This window comes from Musa acuminata, chromosome BXJ3-1 (assembly GCF_036884655.1).
Source record: "Musa acuminata AAA Group cultivar baxijiao chromosome BXJ3-1, Cavendish_Baxijiao_AAA, whole genome shotgun sequence".
Lineage (NCBI taxonomy): Eukaryota > Viridiplantae > Streptophyta > Magnoliopsida > Zingiberales > Musaceae > Musa > Musa acuminata.
The window spans coordinates 1,443,972-1,461,252 of NC_088349.1; the positions used below are offsets into that span (position 1 = coordinate 1,443,972).

At 39.6% G+C, this 17,281-nt stretch overlaps 4 protein-coding genes across 5 annotated transcripts in view; all 4 read right to left on the bottom strand.

Moving 5' to 3' along the window:
• Nucleotides 1-2,200: 2,200 nt before the first annotated feature.
• Nucleotides 2,201-4,003, bottom strand: LOC135628573 (organic cation/carnitine transporter 2-like). Its single transcript, XM_065135320.1, has one exon. The coding sequence runs from the start codon at nt 3,897-3,899 to the stop codon at nt 2,364-2,366; it is 1,536 nt and encodes a 511-aa protein (XP_064991392.1). The 5' UTR covers nt 3,900-4,003; the 3' UTR covers nt 2,201-2,363.
• A 3,448-nt stretch (nt 4,004-7,451) lies between these two features.
• Nucleotides 7,452-8,138, bottom strand: LOC135628296 (uncharacterized). The gene has a single exon (XM_065134899.1). It carries the CDS (start codon nt 8,136-8,138, stop codon nt 7,452-7,454), a length of 687 nt encoding a protein of 228 aa, XP_064990971.1.
• Nucleotides 8,139-9,018: 880 nt separating this feature from the next.
• LOC135628561 (GTPase activating protein 1-like) lies at nt 9,019-14,376 on the bottom strand. Its single transcript, XM_065135308.1, has 3 exons — nt 14,164-14,376; nt 11,923-12,018; nt 9,019-9,486 (listed from the first exon to the last, which is right to left on the bottom strand). The coding sequence occupies exons 1-3, from the start codon at nt 14,302-14,304 to the stop codon at nt 9,172-9,174; spliced, it is 552 nt and encodes a 183-aa protein (XP_064991380.1). The 5' UTR covers nt 14,305-14,376; the 3' UTR covers nt 9,019-9,171.
• Nucleotides 14,377-15,002: 626 nt separating this feature from the next.
• LOC135628559 (transmembrane E3 ubiquitin-protein ligase FLY2-like) overlaps nt 15,003-17,281 on the bottom strand; it is a 29,539-nt gene continuing 27,260 nt past the window's right edge. For both annotated transcript variants that reach the window (XM_065135304.1, XM_065135305.1), the window contains 3 exons: nt 15,709-15,822; nt 15,493-15,610; nt 15,003-15,379 (listed from right to left, as the gene is read on the bottom strand). In XM_065135304.1, the coding sequence (XP_064991376.1) occupies nt 15,509-15,610; nt 15,709-15,822 (216 nt within the window). In that variant the 3' untranslated portion in view covers nt 15,003-15,379; nt 15,493-15,508. The remainder of the gene's footprint in view (nt 15,380-15,492; nt 15,611-15,708; nt 15,823-17,281) is intronic.

Consider the following 17,281-nt stretch of genomic DNA (forward strand, 5'->3'; position numbering starts at 1 on the left):
ACTCATATGATAACTATAATCATAATAAAATATAAATAATAACTTTATGTTAAAATAAAAATTATTTTGTAGTTTTAAACATAAACATGTAAATAACTAAACAAATATCTGAGAATAATAATTAAAATTTAATTATCACATACAAAAATTTTATCAATATGTCATATAAGAAAATTATAAAAAAATCATAATTTATATTTTTTAATTTTGTATGGAACATTGAATTAGATTAGTCAATCTTATTTAATTAGGTAAGTTTAAAATTATGCTAAACATTGATCCAATTAGATTAATCAAAATTAATGTTGACCAAAGTAAAAAAAATTGATCAAAATGTGATTTTTCCTGAATTTGATCAAAATATTATCGATCAAATCTAAATCCAGCAATCAAAATACAATCATAATCAAGTCCAATCAAAATATCTAATTAAAATAAATTAAATTAGTTAATTATATGATTAAAGACAAGAAAAAAAATAATTTCTGAAGGGTAAAATTATATTTTTTCTCACGATATACAATATAAATATATGATTTGTGAAGGGTAGAACTATCAAAGAGACACATAATGAAATTAAAAAGATTTATAAGTGTAAAACTATAATTTTAATGGATGAAATCTTTTTTTTTCTTCTTCTTTTCTTCTCGGCTACGCAATGCATGTGACTGTTGCCTGTGTGCCTCCTATGGTCGTCGTGGTGTAACAGTTCTCTCATTATTAATCGATGACCCCACCAGTCGTCGCATCGTGCTGCTGCACCCATATATGGCTATTCTCACTGTGCACCGGTTTCTCACTAATGGAACACATCCATGGCCATGGCTCGTCGGCCAACCCCAATGGTTATCATGATGTGCGATTGTGATGTTCTTGTCTGCCACACAACTATTGGAACCGTGACCTTCGACATATAGGCGATGCTAATCATGACCCGTATACACCACCACAACGACATTGTCACAACCACTTGTCAAAGGCAGTGTCTTAACTATCATAAGTAGTGGCACTACTGTATGTATTGTTGCCTGCGACCAATGCAAGCTGGTCTTTATAGGGTTGCTGCAGGTAGGCAATCATGCATGTGATCGCCGTCAACTATTGCATCCCATTACACTTCCGCTATATACAGTAGCACTTGTACGTAGTCGTTGCCTACGATAGGGCCGACGACCACCGGAGGTCATCATCCTTAATAATGCTATTATCAATAGCAAGTTGTCAATGATAGTCTATTAATCAAACATGAGAAACCTCACATCGCTCGCAAGCAAACGATACGACGACCAGATAATAAAGCAAATCAACAACACATATGGATTGTTTAAACATCATATAATCAAAACTGAATAATACCTTTTTTACAAGAGAAGAGTGCTAATAAATAAATCTACATACAAAATAGATTTTATGATATAAGATATTTGATTCCATGACTTTGATACTAATTATAAGCATAAAAAACTATAATTATATTATTATTATATAAAAATTTTTAATGTAGAATCAAAATCAAATAACAATATATCAAGATAAAGATTACATAGATGTCATTCAAAAAAATATTTATCTATTGTCGAATTCGGAAACTAAAGTGATACGGATGCATAACTAGACTCGCATTCTCCTCTATTTTTATCCTTTACATGATCACTCTGAGTGATTGAATAAAAACTAAAAAAAATTAAGAACGGATCTATAATCTCAATTTTTTTTTATGGTTCATCCCTAAGAGATCGTATTATTTTATAGATGAAAACAAAGAGTTTACAAAAATAATTAGAAGTGTCTCTTATCAAATTCATCTCCTAAAACAATCTTATCATATATAATTTTTTTTTATTAATTAGTAATTACTAAGATTAAAATTTAATCGGATCTATAATATATTTTTACCTAACTAGATAAGCCATAAAATCTAAGACACGTGGCCTAGAGGTATACAACTTGATTTGGACACCGCGGTTCTGAACCTTCTCCATTCACCGGAATGTTTTGTTTCGATTCAGGATTACACACGTGGCATTTAAAAGCAACACGTTAGTGCCAATTATCATATTAAATAATATAATTAGCCATCTTCAGTTTGGCCAATCACTCACATTTCATGTACGGAATGGCTCGATGTCACGGGGTGATGCACAAACCAAGCCCAACCAGCGTTCACAGAACCTGCTACAGTCGAACCGAGACGATCCACTACATAGAAACCACACATTAAATAAGATTAAGGCTGCTTGGAATCACTTTCATCGATCTAAAGAGGAACGAAACCATATGTGCTCGGTGGACTCTTCCGCGGCCAGCGAGTGAATAGCCCACGGATTAATTGACCTATGAGCCGACCTAATGGATGCACACGCTCAGGGAGTGTCCGACGATGCGTTCTGCTTCACTTCCTCTTCCTCCATGGTGTCGCATATGCTTCTCCCTCTGGTCTCCGGCAGGCTGACAATGAACAGGCCGCAGCAGCCGATGACGAACCCGAACACGCCGAACGACAGGAAGCTCCGCTTCCGCCCCTCGGCCACCAGCACGGGGGCGAAGACCCCGCCGAGGACGAGCGCCTGCCTGACCATCGAGATCGCTGAGTTCCTCACGCACGTCGGGAACAGCTCGATGCTGTAGATCAGCAGGACGTTGAAGGCGGTGCAGGCGCTGAAGAAGGAGACCACCTCCGCCGCCATCTGCCACAGCTTGGAGGTCACGAGCACGCACAGCACGCTGAACGCCCCGCCCATCGTGGTGAACGTGAGCGTTGAGCACCGCCGGTTCAGCTTGCCGATGAGGAAGAGGGTGATCAGCGACGAGGGCAGCTCGGCCAAAGCGTTGAATGTGACGCTCAGATAGAGGTTGGATCCCAAGTTCCCCACGTTCAGCGGCATCCCGTAGTAGACCATGCCGATCCCGAATCCGGCTATCATGGTCGCCATAAGCCGCCGTAACGCCCACTTTTTCTGCCAGAGGATCTTCATCGCCGAGAAGATGTCCACAATCCCTGTATCTTCTGCAACGATCAGTTTCGAGAAGCTTGAGTTGATCACGTCGTCGTTCGTCGATGCAATGCTCTTGAGCGTCTGAATGGCCTCATCCCGCCGGCCGCGCACCAGGAGCCACCTCGGGGATTCTTTGATCAGGAAGAAGAGGAGAACGGAATAGCAGGCGGAAGGAACAGAGGTCCACAGATAGAGCGCCCTCCAAGATGATCCACGGTTGATGTAGGCCATGGCGGGCAAAGATAAGAATCCCATGGTGAAGCAAAAGAAGCCGACGATGCTTATCTTTTCCCGCCATCTCTTGCCGACGAGCTCGGTCGACAGGACGAGGGAGGAGGTGCCGACTGTGGCCCGACCGAACCCGCAGAGAAATCTCAAGACCGAGTAGGCCCACAGGTTAGGGGACACCACCGTCAGGGTGGCGGAGAGAGACATGGTGAGGCAGGAGAGGAAGAGCATGTTCTTCCGGCCGAGCACGGAGTCCGCGAGCGTCGCGAGCAGCAACCCCCCGGCGAGGCAGCCGGCGAAGTAGGACGAGGCTGGCAGGCCGACGACGGCCGGGCCCGAGCACTGAAGGCTCCACTCCGACACCACCGAGGCGTGCATGGGGAGGTCCCAGGCCCAGGAGCCGGGAGCAAGGCCGCAGGGGCTGGAAGCCGTGGCGCACGCGGCGTCGTCGGTGCCGGTGCAGTGCCACGCGGGCTCTGCGTCCGTGAAGACGTTGATGAACGTCTGCTGCGCATCGAAACACCAAGCGAAGGAGACGAAGAACGCTTGTAGAAGCTGGAGCACGCAGTTGCCGCCGATGTAACTCTCGAGGGTGTCGCCGACCGACGTTGCCGGCGGCTTCCTTGCTGCTCCAGAAGGGCTATAGTGAGGAAGAAGTGGTGCGGGGTCAACCATCGTTCTGATGCAGCGAGGGATCGAAGAGAGTAGTCAGAAGGTCGGTAGGATAGGACTACCAAGAAGACGGGATTTATACAAGCGACATCTGCGGTAGATGGTGGTGGCAGAATCTCAATTCAACATTCACAGCTCCAACCTTTTAACCCATCAACCATCTTCGCTTTAGTAAGAGGTCTCAAGATCTACTCTGCTTCTCGCGGAGGCATCTGTGGTTCGATCTTTGTCGTAGATCTATCATCAGCTTTGTCTCTCGTGGAAGGAAAGATTCCTTTTGTTCATCCCATCGTATTAGGAACAGTGACAGCCATTCGATGGATTGATATATGGCCTCATGAGGTCGTTGATTTGCTATGTCACGAGGCTTGGCATATCCATGTCAGACTGACGCTGGACGGATGTGTGGTGATCGCGACGGTATTTCCATCAACACGAATTTTAATGCATTTTTGTATGGTACAGATGTGCTGCATATGTATAGTAGGCCGATTGTCACCTTATGTGTGGGGTTAATGCCTTTGCTTTCGAGTGATGCCAAATAAATTCCATGAATTATATCAGTGTAAATTATAAATGGAATAATTTTTCCACCACATCTGATGTAGATTAAAACTCCTATTTACCACTTAATTTCTGAGAAAAAAGTTCGAATAAGAAAGAGAAAACATGTTGACAGTTCTAATATCTTATGAATGATACCATTTTATTATACTTTCGTTAATCTCATTTTAGGTAGTGCCGTGGGAACAACCTTGAGCCGTGGCCTCGGGGTCGACGCAGCTCGATTCGGGTCTGGATGACGGGGGATCTTCCTAAGACGGTCTTCGAATCCACCGAGGTGGTTGAGTGCGGTGGTCGTTGTCTCCTCCGAGTAAGAACTCTTTGTCTTCGCGTCTCGTGAGGACTCTCGGCTTCGCTCCTGCACAAAGGTCGGGTCGGGGTGCTCGACCCGACCCCTCCGACGATCAAGTTAGTTAATATAGGGGGATTCGGATGAAGACGTCCCTTTTTTCATCCACCTTGTTCGGAATGCGAGGGTATTTATAGGGAAGCTTACTGTTTCTTGATGTGCCCGCTTGCAGGGGCAGGCTGGTAGCGTCTGACATTGGTGTTGGCGTGACTTGAAGAACCGAGCCTGAGCAGACGTTAATGTGTCTCGACCGACGTTATGGTCTATTTGATCCGATACTATCATGTCGATCGAGACGTGAGACGTCATCTGACGTCAGTCGAGTCCTATCATAATTAGTATCCCATCAAATATAATAATGATACCATTCGATTCGATTGCTCGATTCCGATTGGGTTCACGACTCGAAGAAGAAAACAAAGTAGCACGAAGGAGATGAGAGTATGACAAGACAGGGTATGAAGACGTCGACAAGGTAGATTTTGGGGATGGGATGGGATGCAAAACATGTCGTCACTGCCTGCGTATCACACACAGCTGGTGCCTTGGGAGATGATCGAGATGAGTTGTGGCGTGAGAAGCACGGTCTTTGGTTGTCAGTGAGATGCACATGAAGACTCGGCCATCGTTATTACCATCCCGGTCTTTGGGAGGACATGCATTTACAGACATTAATGTATTCCTGCCAAAGACAAAGAACATTGTGGCTGTTCTCCCACATGAACCAACGTACGAGGCTGACTACTTTCCCGGTCGTATGCTGCTCGCGTTATTGCATGGCAACAAAAAATGCATTAGGTGGGAGGAGGGACCATGCACGCGGACGCTCTCTCGTGATCCCCATCCATTCTTTCCGCCGCATGCATCTATGGGCTCCCTCCCTCTCTCTCTCTCTCTCTCTCTCTCTCTCTCTCTCTCTATACCTTCTTTGAGTCTGGGGGATGTCCATGGATTCCAAAACCCAAAGTCCATGCCTGATAATGTTCATGGCCACAACGTGTTTAGTGAGCTCATGTTCTATTTGTCGAAAATTCTATATGATCATTACATCAAAACCAAAGAGGTAAGACTTGTGATGTCGCCAATGAGCTTGCTTTCTGTTCAATGAAAAATGCAGGGTGATAAGTGAGCATGTTCCTGTCTTGGGGATCCGTGCTGGTGAGACCACGTTGTGCGCAGTAAAATCTAATATCCTGTTTATAGATTCTCATTAGATTGCACATGGTTCGGTGTGGCTGTGTTACCACTTAGATGTCACGGGATTTGGATTTTGGACATAAGTGAGAGATCCGAAGCGCCAACCTGCGGGCTCACTCTGTAATGGCACGTGGAAATCGAGATAGGATAAGAATGATGGGAGGACAGCTTGGCGTTGATGGCTATAAGCTGCACCAGTTGTGCCCGAAGACTAATTGTACTTGCTGACTAGGATACGATTGACAAGTAGATAGAGTGAGTATATCATGTCCGATAAAACATTGTTATGATGGAAGCATCCGGGAAGAAGGTTCCCGAATTATGCTGACTATTCCTGCACAGAATCCAGCTAGTTCTGAACCACATTAACTAAACAAGCATTGTGTATCCAAAGGATATCTATCCATTGCGTGCATAACGATCAACTCATCGTGGGATATTGTCTTACTGGATTCAGAGCAGCCACATGGCACAACTCTAGTCGTGTCAAACGTGAGGTCAATCAAGATGACGTGTCTCTCCATGATCCAAGGCAGGACATGGATAAGCGTTCCTTAAGAGTCGTCATCAGCAGGCTTAACTTTAAATTGCATAGTTTCCATGGCAGAAAAGAAAGGTGGGAGATGACAATCGATTCAACGCATTATATTTTTGAAGATTAAAAGAAGGTCACAAAATTAGTTTCATATTACTGAGGTGTTCTCCAATTTGCTTCTACTCTATGATAAAAAATATTTTACTGATATCTCATCTTCAATATTGTCAATATCTAATAGCGACGAGCTTTAGTCAAATCGATTAGAATTAATAACTCTCTAGCTTTATGGATCAAATTTAGTATATATAATTTAATTATTTTAATTTTTAGGGATATGAGATTATCCTCTTTGAGTCTTTATCTCTATTTATCTCGCACACATGAAGATGATAAATTGATGTTTAATATTTTTTTTTAATCGTCAAAATTTAGATGTAGCATTAACATTTTGCATTCAACATTTGTGGGATACTAATAAATTTTTTTTCAAAATACTCAATAACATTATATAAAATTATAAAGTTATCACTTTTTTTATTTATTTTTAAATTATATTTATTATATATATTTTAATATTATTTATTTATTATTATATCTTGGCTATACAATTTTTTTTTGTAAGATTACATATTTCTATTTATTTACTTACCAATTTAAATAAAAAATATTTAATTTTGAATAAATATTTAAAATATACTATTTATCTATTACTTATCAAACATTCAAAATATTTCATAGCTAAGCATCCATTCAAATCCCTTTCTGCAAGAGGAGGAAGCAATTGCTACTTTGGTTGCACCCAAAGACATGCAGTGAGAATGTGTCAGTATCCCAAGAAGAAGAAGCAGCAGCAGAAATCCTACACCATCTCGTATGGTCCGTGAAAACGAGTTGCGTAGAGAATTTATTATGCATTGCGTGCTTCCAAGAACGCATGGAATTCCTCTCTGGCCTTCTGCATTCGCGGACTGATGGTGCAATAAGAGGATGGCGACGCCGGATACGAAGCCGGCGACGTAGAGAACTTGACATGGCGATTCGACAGCTCGTGCGACTTCCGCGGGGCCAACTTCGACGTGCTCCTCTTCAGCGACCCCTTCCGGTCGCTCTCGAACACGAAGGCCGCCTTGACCGGCGAATTCGCCCCGTTCCGGCTACTCCTGATCAGCTCCAATGGTAGGTCGAAGTAGGACTGCACGTCGTCGCCGTCGCCATCCAGTATGGCGGATGAAGACCACGACTCGCACTCGAACTTCTCGAGAGAGGCTGCTCTCGAGGCAGTGCCTGTTGATTCTTGTCCGTCTTGGTTGGCCTCCGTTGCAACTTGTGATCGGCTGACATGCGGCAATGCATGCTTCTTCTTGTGGGATAAAGCAAGCAAGAACAAGCACCCACACCGGAACCTCTCGCCGTGGCCGACATCGTCGACAACGAGATCTCCATCGTCACGCTGCCGCTGGATCGCGCAAGGTCGCCCCACGCAGTTGCTCAGGGAGACTGTGTGCGAGGGTGAGGCGTGTGTGTTTGGGCGAGTCTTGCAGCTCGTGGTCGAACATGGAAGGCTGCAGCTGAGACACTCGGGAGATTTGGGCATCGAGAGAGACTCCTGTGGCTCGTTCGTCTTTGCACGCTGGCACGGTGGGTTTCACGGGCAAAATGGGTGAGAAGAAGATGGGGTGGTTGAATGCATTTGAAGGTGTAGAATATGATTATTATGGAGAGCGCGTTGCAAGCACGAAGCACAGGTAGTGTTCTACATGTTCTTCCTCGCTCCTCCGCCAACGTAATGATGTATCACGAGCACTACAAAACACCATGACTGGCCTGCAACGATGACCGAATACAAAAAGAGAAGCAATAAAGAAACATGCGAATGCTGCTCGAGCGAGATAAGATACGCTTCCTATGACAAGGATTTTAGGTCATTGGATCATCTGCTGTCAAAATAATATCCAGAAAAGTAGCAGCAAATCTAGTAGTGGAGTGGGAGACACCAAATAATTATTGGTGAATATGTTGCATTTTATATAACCTTTGTCTGAAATATTTTCTTATTTTTCGTTAAGAACAAACCAGCAATATTACTCCTTCAACACACAGAAAAATAAAGACAAAAGATACCCCAAATAATTTCCCAAAATTTAAGGGTAAGACTATACTGATGTTTCAATAATGTCCAACCCTAGCATTAGTTCCATAAAAAAATAAAGCCAACTTATAAATGTCTCACAGGTAGATGATGAAAGAATTAAATCACATCAAACACATAGGATGATGAAAGAACTAATATTTTTAAGTTGATCTGAAAAATAATCTTTCCCTGATATTCCTTTTTCTCATTGTTGAATAGATGCTGCTGATATTACAACTTATTACACATATAAAAATATCTCAAATTTATTTTTATTAATGAATCAACTAAATTGCTCTTACAGGAAGAAACAGGTAAAAGATCAGATCAGTGGTGTTAAAAGTGAGAAGAAAGCCTGAAGCATATTTATTGGGGATGCAACTCATATACATACATACACCATGAAGCATGCTACATAATATATATTGTGTACTACATAAAGGAAGCAAGCGTGAGGGCAGACATGATGATGATGCTTCATGCAACAAGTATGCAATTATTGGTGCATAAAAGATTTATTCCCATAGCTTGAACCACCTGAATTTTTCACCCATGTCAGCTGCAGTTCGACTTCGCCGCACTCCACATTTCTGAGCCTGAGAATAATATCCTGCACCAGCTTGCCACCCATCCATTTGATATGGCTCTCACCCACCAAGCAATTTTGCCTGCCTGGCTTCACAGTCGTTATAATGCTGCTGTCTGGAACACCTGACAAATCCATCTTGGCAGCCTCCAGAAGTGGCAGGATGCCAAGCTCAGCCTCGCCCATTTGATCATCTCGACTGAATGTGTCCTTGTCATAAACTTCCTGCGCAATGCATCATGTAAGTAATATGGAAATTTAAGCAATGGTATCGATTTGTGCATTACTGGATAAGTTAACTATGGTTTTTCGCTACTGGCAAAATAGCATTCTGGAGTGCTAACCAGGTAAAAATTCAGCACCATGCATAAGCAAAAAGTGAAACATCAGGATACTTCTAAAAAGTAATATATAGTAGTACTAGGCTGATTGGTTTTAATTTCAGACTTGTTGGAGTTCATTCGATGGCAGTTGTAGTTTGAGGGGCATAAGGTCCTTTCCCACGGTGTCCGTAAACAAGATGAATCAATAATCACATGATATGACGCATGTAAATTTTGGTTAGGGCTGTACAAGTTCAAATTGATCTAGAATTAAGAAAATAAATCCCAGTTATTGGATCTGATGTCAAGATTTGGTTTGTGGGTATGAGTTCCCTATTCCAGTCAGTGATTTCTGCTGGAGTTCTTTGTGTTTTTTTCTCTATTATCTAATATGCAACAACAACAATAAAACCGTAAGTCCCAGCTATTTGGGGTCTCTACCATCTAATATGACTATTTAACATATAGAATCCTATGGATTAACTAAGGCATGAAAGAATGTTTCAGTGAAATATTAGTGGCTTCATATGGACGCACTTTTTACATTTCTTCTTTACCTGTGTACTTTCAATGTGTCTCTCGATGAATTATTATTATGATACCAGAGAAATAAATAAATAACATAAACAACATTTCAGAACCAGATGACTTTTGTCTGTACAGTCATACATGCTGATAGTGACAAGTTACTGCAACATAAAGAGTGAACCAAAAATCTTAACGCATCTAACCAATATTTTGAAAAGCAATCTCTCTGCTTTGAGAAAAAGAATACTAATGTTGAGACTCAAATGAACTCGTTGTTTACCAAACATCAAGAATGTGAAGAGGTTCTTGGAGTAAAAAGACGCAAAAAAATGCAGGATTTAGAAACTATTATCTTTTCTTTTTTATGTTAGAAGCAACATAAGATCCTGCATCATAGGCCACAAGCCTCAAGACCAAGAGTATAGTACAAGACTCGTTAGAGCTAACTGAAGCACCAAAGTTGATAGGACATCAGCCACCATAATGGTTGGAGAATGTCCATGGCAGGCAAGATGGACACCTAGGATCCAACCTCTAACCTCTCATTAAAGAGAGAGATGCTCTACCAATCTAGAAAAGGGAAAACAACAATTTAGAAGATTTTTTAATACTTAATAAAAAACATAGCACACTAATATAATGATTGGAGATTCATTTCACCAAACTGAAGCTGTTTCAGAAAGTTTAGCAAAAAAAGATCGCAGAAAAAACACCATCTAACATAAAATATACTAATTCAGTTGGTTATAAATGCAACATTCAAAAAGCAAAGGATCCGTTCTCTGTGATGTTGCAATCATAAGCATGATGATTAAACAATGGTATCTAACGCTTATTGTCACACAACCATGATGACTCAAGTTAATTTGGAACGATCATAAACACATGTACAGATGCAACATAATTGATTACTGAAAACCTGAAACTAAAAGTTCAGACTTGGGTCAGGTTCAAGTCAATGATTGAAAAATATTAATCTGCTGCAAATTTTTTTACATTTAATTTGATTTCTCTATCTTTTCTCAGGTATTTATTTCAGATTCAAAAGTCCAAGAGTTGGATCTTTGATTAGTTTATGAGATCCATATGCCCTGAATAAAGACATATGCCAATAGACAGTGTGAAATAGGCAACAACATAGATGCACCTACATATGCCAATAGATGGCGTTAAGTGCCAGAAACTTGTTCTAATTAGATTAACCATATGCGAGGCAACAAAATATATATGTGATAAGAGGCCAAGAATTAGTAAGAATCACTAAAGAAACATAATTGAAGTGCACAAACTATTGACTTGTACATTTCCGAGGCTTTCAAAACACTTATCATAGAATACAGAATTGCAGATATTACAAATTCAAGTAAAATTTAAAGAAGATAAAATAAATGCAGCTAATTAAGCAACAATCCTTAAAAAAAGTAGCCTTGACTCGTTATTTGTAAATACTGAAAATCCTACTGACAGTAGGAACCAAGTCTCATGAATCTCACTGGCATTTGGGGTCTTACAGTACAAACCAGTTACAGGACTGATAGCAGACACTATTTAGGTAGACTTACCTTTGGTGTCATTCATAGACATGCTCTATCTGTACTGTTACCTCTCTATGTTGACTTTAGCTTAGATTATCAGACACTAATATAAGAATCAATTACATGTTGCGTACAAGTCTAACTTGTATGTCTAGAAAAAAAAAGAGATTATTCTACATTCATTCCTTGTTTAAGACAAGAAAATATATAAATACTATGAGATCTTATTGGGTGTGGATATTTACATTATTAAAATAAGGAAGGATAAAACTTACAAGCTTAATTGGTTGAATATGATCTGAAACAGAGAGAGTCAACTCCTCATTCCACTCTGGATTGACATTCTTCTTTTTCACACCAGTCTTCACTTTCTGGCACGAAAGAATTACAAAACATAACACTTAAATACTAAATTTTTGTCACTAATGCGAGATCAGAATATGAAAGGTTTAATAAAAGATCTAAAATAGAAACCTCAACAAAGAGGTGATGAGATGCTAGATGAATTTCTGTTTCTAAGGAACTTCATATAGATACCCATGAAAATGTATACATTACTGTCTCTATTGTGAACTGGATGAACTTCAAAAAAAAATTATTTTGACCTCTGTTTTGCCTCAAAAGAGACTTGATCCTGACAATTTTGCCACTTGAAAATTTTGAAATTGTAAGAAGATTACACAACAACAACAACAAAGCTGTAATTCCCAACTATTTGGGGTCAGCTAAAATTGTAAGAAGATTCATTGCACCAAATGAATCAGTCCAATAATTGAAACTAAATAACTTCAAATTGGTTGGAGAGAAGCTGTCTAATTTTCCTTCATAATAAATGAGTCTCTAGAAAGGTACCCATCTGTCTAATTAATCCCATCTGCTTTCTTTGGTAACCCCTTTATTTCCTTATTCTCTGAATTTGCCTTGATATTATACCACTCTAATGGCCTGCCCTGAAACAGAATTTTGCACCTAGCTCATTAGGAAATGACGTGTCATCTTGTTAAGGAAGAAACAATTAGTTTTGCTCATTCAATCCAGTTAGTGTGCCAGACAACCATGACCATGCAAGTGTCAGATGCCATTTTGCAATACGACTAGTTGGTCAATCATTCTGTTTGAGTGTACAATAACATGATATTTATAGTATCTTAAATTCGGCAACATAATTTTAATTCACATAAACGTACAAAACAAAGACATAATGTAATCTGAAGAACTCTACAGAAATCATGATATCATATTGTGTAGAAATGATGGTGAAGGACCCGTTATATTATCAAAGGACTTTATTGTTTTTCCTGATTGAGCACATAATCAATAAGCTTAACTAATAAACATAGCACTCAATAGGGCCTATATCTGATTCTAATAAATCACAAATATGGCTCATTAAGTCCACGTTCAGTTAAGATAATTAAAAAACTGAAATTATAAAGCCAAAGTTGGTAACATAAAACAGAACTTCATGAGTCTTCAGCAACTGAAAGACACTGGGACACAGAAACGAAAGCCTAATTCACTTAACATCAGGTATGTTAGGTCAATCCAAATGTTAAACAAATTACTATGTGAAGATTTAGGATATATAAAAAATCACAAAGTTTTTGCTCGGAAGTGCTCCTATGTTTACTTTAAAAAAATGCTTTTGGAGATGTCACATCAATAGTGGTGATTATATAAACTAGAAATAGAACAGAAAAATTCCAGGTCAGGAACAGGAAGAATGCTCCAGAGTGAAGCCTCTCATCCACCAAAATGATGTGTAATTCAATATTAAAAAAGATGATGATCCGAAAAGAAAAAAATTGAGCAACAAAATTGAAACTCTCTCATGAACATATTACAGTTCCTTCCAAAGCGTTGCTGTGTGCCATGAAGGATATTCTAGCTAATTAGTGGTCATGCAGCAGAAAGGACAATAATTTTTGGACACTAAGGTAAATACACAAGGGAAGAGGAACAGTAGAAGGTAAGAGAAAGAAGACAAAGGAAGAAAAGGGAAAATAAGTCAAGATTAGGTGAAAAGAAATAACATGTTATTTTCCCTTCAATTTTTTTAATCAATAGGATAGAAGAGAAAGGATCATCTGTTCTCCCCAATTATCTTCACTTCTCTCTCAAGATAAAATTACTATCTCCCACTTCTGTCGTTTAATTATCGTATCCAAACAAGAGAATTCGGGTCCCTCATCTCCGATTCGGTTCTCTTCTCTCCGCTTCTCTGCGTCCAAACAGCCCACAAGTAAATCAAAATCATAACTAAAAAGGTCTATCTTTTCACCTCTAGATACTAATAAACAAATTTGACACGTTGAATTAATCGGATTTCATGAGTAAACGTTGACAACCAATCCATTTCTTCCTTTGATCCCCAACAGATGCTCGATCTTTTCGTCTCTTTTTCTTTCCATGATCGATCTCCAACTCTCACATATGCCATATTCTATTGATCCTCAAGAAACACGAACAACCGATCGCAATGTTATCAAAGGAGGAGGAAGAAGGAAGACGACGACCTGGGAGCCCATGCGAAGGACGACGTAAGGATCGCTGCCCCTGGCGTCGCGATAGGCGAGGTTGACCCCACGTAGCACGCGCACCTTGAGAAGCCCCAGTAGATGCTCCACTCTTTCGGCTTTCCTCCTCCTCGAATCCATCTCTCCAACCACGGAGGGATGGAGCGATCGGAGAGACGGAGCGACCTCTTACCGCGTCCACCCAACAGTGCCACATCAATCGTATATATACACGAAGACGGATCGAGTAACTCCATGGCCAATTTATATATGTCTCTTTTATTTAAAATTTCAAAAATACCCTAATGAGAACAAGTCAATCTGATTCAAACTGGATCGATCGACCCAAGGGTTGGTTTGATCCGATCCAGATCCTGGTCCAGTTCAATTTGATTTGGATCGGATCCTTCGAAGCGGGTCGGGTTGGATTTCAATCAATATCCTTCCCTGTCCCACCATGATGGTGACTTGTCTAACCTGTGCCCCTTTTATGGAACGACATCCTTTAATCTATTCGGTCCACTTAAATCGGGTTCGGATCCTTCGTAGCTAGAACCAATATTAATTTAATTAAAATACTCAAATCGGATCCTATAGGGCATGGTCCGATTTGATATGAGAGAAAAGCGACGTGTCTCGACCCCAACACCAAACAATGAGACAAGTCGAGTGACATAAGACATCGTGTTAAGACTTATCAACCTCACTCGACAAGAAAGACTATTTCCCTGAATTGATACTTAAAGAGGAAATAATGCTTATGCATTTGAACCAGAATTTTGGACTTTGATGTAAATGGCCTTCGAAAAGTTGTAAATTTACTGAATTTTAAAAGGGAGTCAGAGCAATGTTGTATATATAATTGAACAATATCATGATGACAAGGGAAAAAAGATGTCATACAATTATCTTTGACACCATGGTGAAAGATCTGTACATTTCAGGGGGCTAACCATAATCTTGATCTTCCAAGTCTTCAACAGTAAACTTTAGAAAATAAATGCACATATAATTTAGCTCTCTCTCTGTCTCTCTGTCTCTCTCTGCTCTATAGTTGGACTACACACTGCTACATTTCTTAATTTTTTTTCCTTTTTCCAATGGAAATAATGGCTCTGTTTTCCACATTCTTATTGTTACATACAGGAGGAAGGCCTCATTTGCCAACTGGTCCACAGGATGATGTCATGCAAGATCTGAGAGTTACTCATGGAACCTGAAATAAAAACTTCGTCAGGTAAGAAAACCATTTACAGTGGAGCTTTTGCCACATCTACAACCATAAATCATAAAGTTCCTTGCAACTTGAGCAATGTATTTGGTCCTAACTTGAACAGCGCGAGTTCTATGCTGGGGGCAGAGAGCGCCTGCAAGTTGGGCATTCCATCTTTATATCCATCCATCTCTGTAAGCATCCAGAGTGGAAGCAATGATCACAAGGTGTCACCTGCAGGACCATGTCATAATTAGTTTTTATAAAAAAACAAATCCATAGATTTTATATCTTGTACAAAAGTAAAACTCAGGCTAGATATTCATTATTACCATATAGCCATTCAAATGCTGTGTGAAGTCAATGGCAGTCATGCAAATGACACAATCTGTCTCTTGAGATGCATTCTCAAATTTTCTATAATAGCAATATTTTTCAGGGAGGATCTGTCAATAACCAAACAACCGTAAGAACTTAAAATGATTAACTAGTAGTAATAACCTGTCAGCCAAAAGCAAACTGTTCGCATAAAAGGTAATAAGTGCACGAATCTGTGCTACCAGTGCTGCATGAATATTAAATAAAGTAATTTCTAACATTCCTAAGCTAAATAGACTAATTATACTTAAGTCTGATGCATCTGATGATTTATTCCTAATATAAAAGGCCAACATCTGCAAGAAAAATACCAGAAAACTAGGACATGTTTTTTAGTACTGGGATCAAGCATGCCATATATACACTTGTCTTTATCTTAAATAAAAAGGTCTTTGGACACTCATCTAAGGTCTTAAACCTTTAAATGTGGTTTTCTCCAGAATTTTTTGTTTTCTTGAAGAAGATAATAGCCCTTCTATCTGATTGACAAAACTCCTTTCAAGAAAAGGTATTAAAACCTTTAGACCATATGCAGAGGGTAAACAAAAAAAAATTTACTACTTAGCCGATATCAAAATGATTAAAGGGAATAAAAAATTACAGAAAATATCTATATAAAAAGACAGTGATTAAAGCAATCCAGAAAAGATATAATCTTTAGGAAGAGGTGAAAAATGAGAAAATATGCTACTTTAATTGTGTTTAGAATAATTAAATATGCAAAATGAAATTAAGCTATCCATTTTCTTGGTGCGTTCTCCCAAAAAAATAATCCCAAGTCCATCTGGTAAACATCAAGAAGATATTCATAATTGTATTAGATTATCAAAAGCCAATACAGAATCACAGATTGCCATTAACCAAAGTGTAAATGATATATTGCACAATGGTGCATACCACAATGCCGGGAGCAAATACAAGTGACAGACATGTCCGCTTGTCTACAAAGTCTTGTGTGATCATTACACCCATCTCAGGTGTAAAGGAACTTCTCTTACAACTATTGGACATCTTGTGGGCATTAAAATTTAAGCATGTGAATTTATCCAATTCAAAGTTCCAAAATTAAACATCGTCATGTATAACACAATCTCTTTGTTTTTCATCTTTTGCATTTCTCATTTGTAACACAAACTTTCCTAAAGCTTCGGTTTTCAAGATTAATGAACACACGGTGTCTATTTGCAGTGTAAATGATATGATAGGTACGTCCGGGTTTGCTGGATAATATTTGTTTATCAATGGTTATGCATGAGGTTCAAAAACTATGCCCTTGAAGATCCTAAATTATTGTTTATGCTAATTCACTGGCTACCACATTTTTTAACTATTCAAACATTTCTTGAAACCTTCAGCAAAAAGACTGCATTATTGCTACTTTCTAGCACGATAACTGTCATCACCATGTGCCCATTCTGCTGCAGTGACAGCACAAGCATGCAGTGGCGCATAGAGGATAAATTGTGGTGGTGAGTAGAGCAATTGGTAGGGAGAAATTAAAAAGACAAAAGAGCTTTCACCATGATT